Source organism: Papilio polytes, unplaced genomic scaffold (genome assembly GCF_000836215.1).
Source record: "Papilio polytes unplaced genomic scaffold, Ppol_1.0 DF822528.1, whole genome shotgun sequence".
Lineage (NCBI taxonomy): Eukaryota > Metazoa > Arthropoda > Insecta > Lepidoptera > Papilionidae > Papilio > Papilio polytes.
In genome coordinates this window covers 1-1016 of record NW_013526676.1, presented here as the reverse complement: position 1 = coordinate 1016, position 1016 = coordinate 1, and the positions used below count along the sequence as shown (strand labels likewise).

At 40.4% G+C, this 1016-nt stretch overlaps 1 protein-coding gene across 1 annotated transcript; it reads right to left on the bottom strand.

The window, feature by feature from the left end:
* Positions 1 to 4: 4 nt before the first annotated feature.
* On the bottom strand, positions 5 to 1013 carry LOC106106022 (LIM and senescent cell antigen-like-containing domain protein 2; the record flags this gene model as incomplete). The annotated part of the gene is made up of 3 exons (XM_013286546.1): positions 5 to 85; positions 403 to 519; positions 921 to 1013. Coding segments are annotated over 3 exons (291 nt in total), but the record flags the coding sequence as incomplete, so codon positions are not given.
* Positions 1014 to 1016: the final 3 nt, after the last annotated feature.

Genomic DNA, 1016 nt, shown 5'->3' with positions numbered 1-1016 from the left:
AGTGCTGCTCGCAGTACGCCAGACCTTTCTTCTCGTAGTGCCGGTGCCCGTGGAATGGTTTCTCACATTTGGCACAAACGAAATGCTGGAAATAAAAATTGTAATTAGAAATTGCAATGCGAAAGTTTAGATGGCCGAATGGATGGGTGTTTGTTAAAGTAAAAGTTCGTAACCTAAATTGTGGAATGAAAATTGGCATAGATATAGAGGATAGACTGGAAGAACACAACAAGTAGCCTATACTTATTTTTGTTTTTTATCCCACGCGTTTTCTAGTAGACTTGATCAGGAAGTGAGTGGCTGAAACGATTTGGAAAACGAATGGAAAAAGGGTAAGGAAATAATGATATTGATCAATAGTAACATTTTACATTTGAATTTGGTAAAAAAAAAATAAGTTACCTCAACATGCCAATGCTTGCCGAGCGCGGTGACGATTCTCTCCTCGATGGGGCGACGGCACGCGCCGCAAATGGGGATGCCCATTTTGTCGTGGCAACGCAGACAGAAAAGATTGTTCTGTAATTGGACAACAATGTTTAAATGCTTTTCTTTCAAAAACCAAGAAAGTCACTGAAAGGAGTAATAAGGTATTCCAATTTATGGGCATTTTTGAGCTGTACATTGATGTACATATCGATAAATAAAGTTTCACTGTTTGCTACATTATCCGCGCTTAACATAAGATGTTAAAAAATGTGGTATTTTTTAAATCATGGGCGACAGCTATTTTACTAAACTAATATTATAAATGTGAAAGTTTATATGGATGGATGTTTGTTAGTTTGTAGCTTAAACTTCTGAACGGATCTCGATGTAATTTGGCATAGACATACAGGATAATCTGGAAGAACACTTTAATTTCACGTAGTCAGAGTCGCGGACGAAAGCAAATAAGTATAAAAAGAAATGCCACGTACCACATCGTTGGCGGCGTACCCCGGGCGATGCTTGACCTCGCGCGCCGTGTGGTCGAGCTCGACGCCGCACGTCGCGCACGTGAAGTGGTAGCCGTG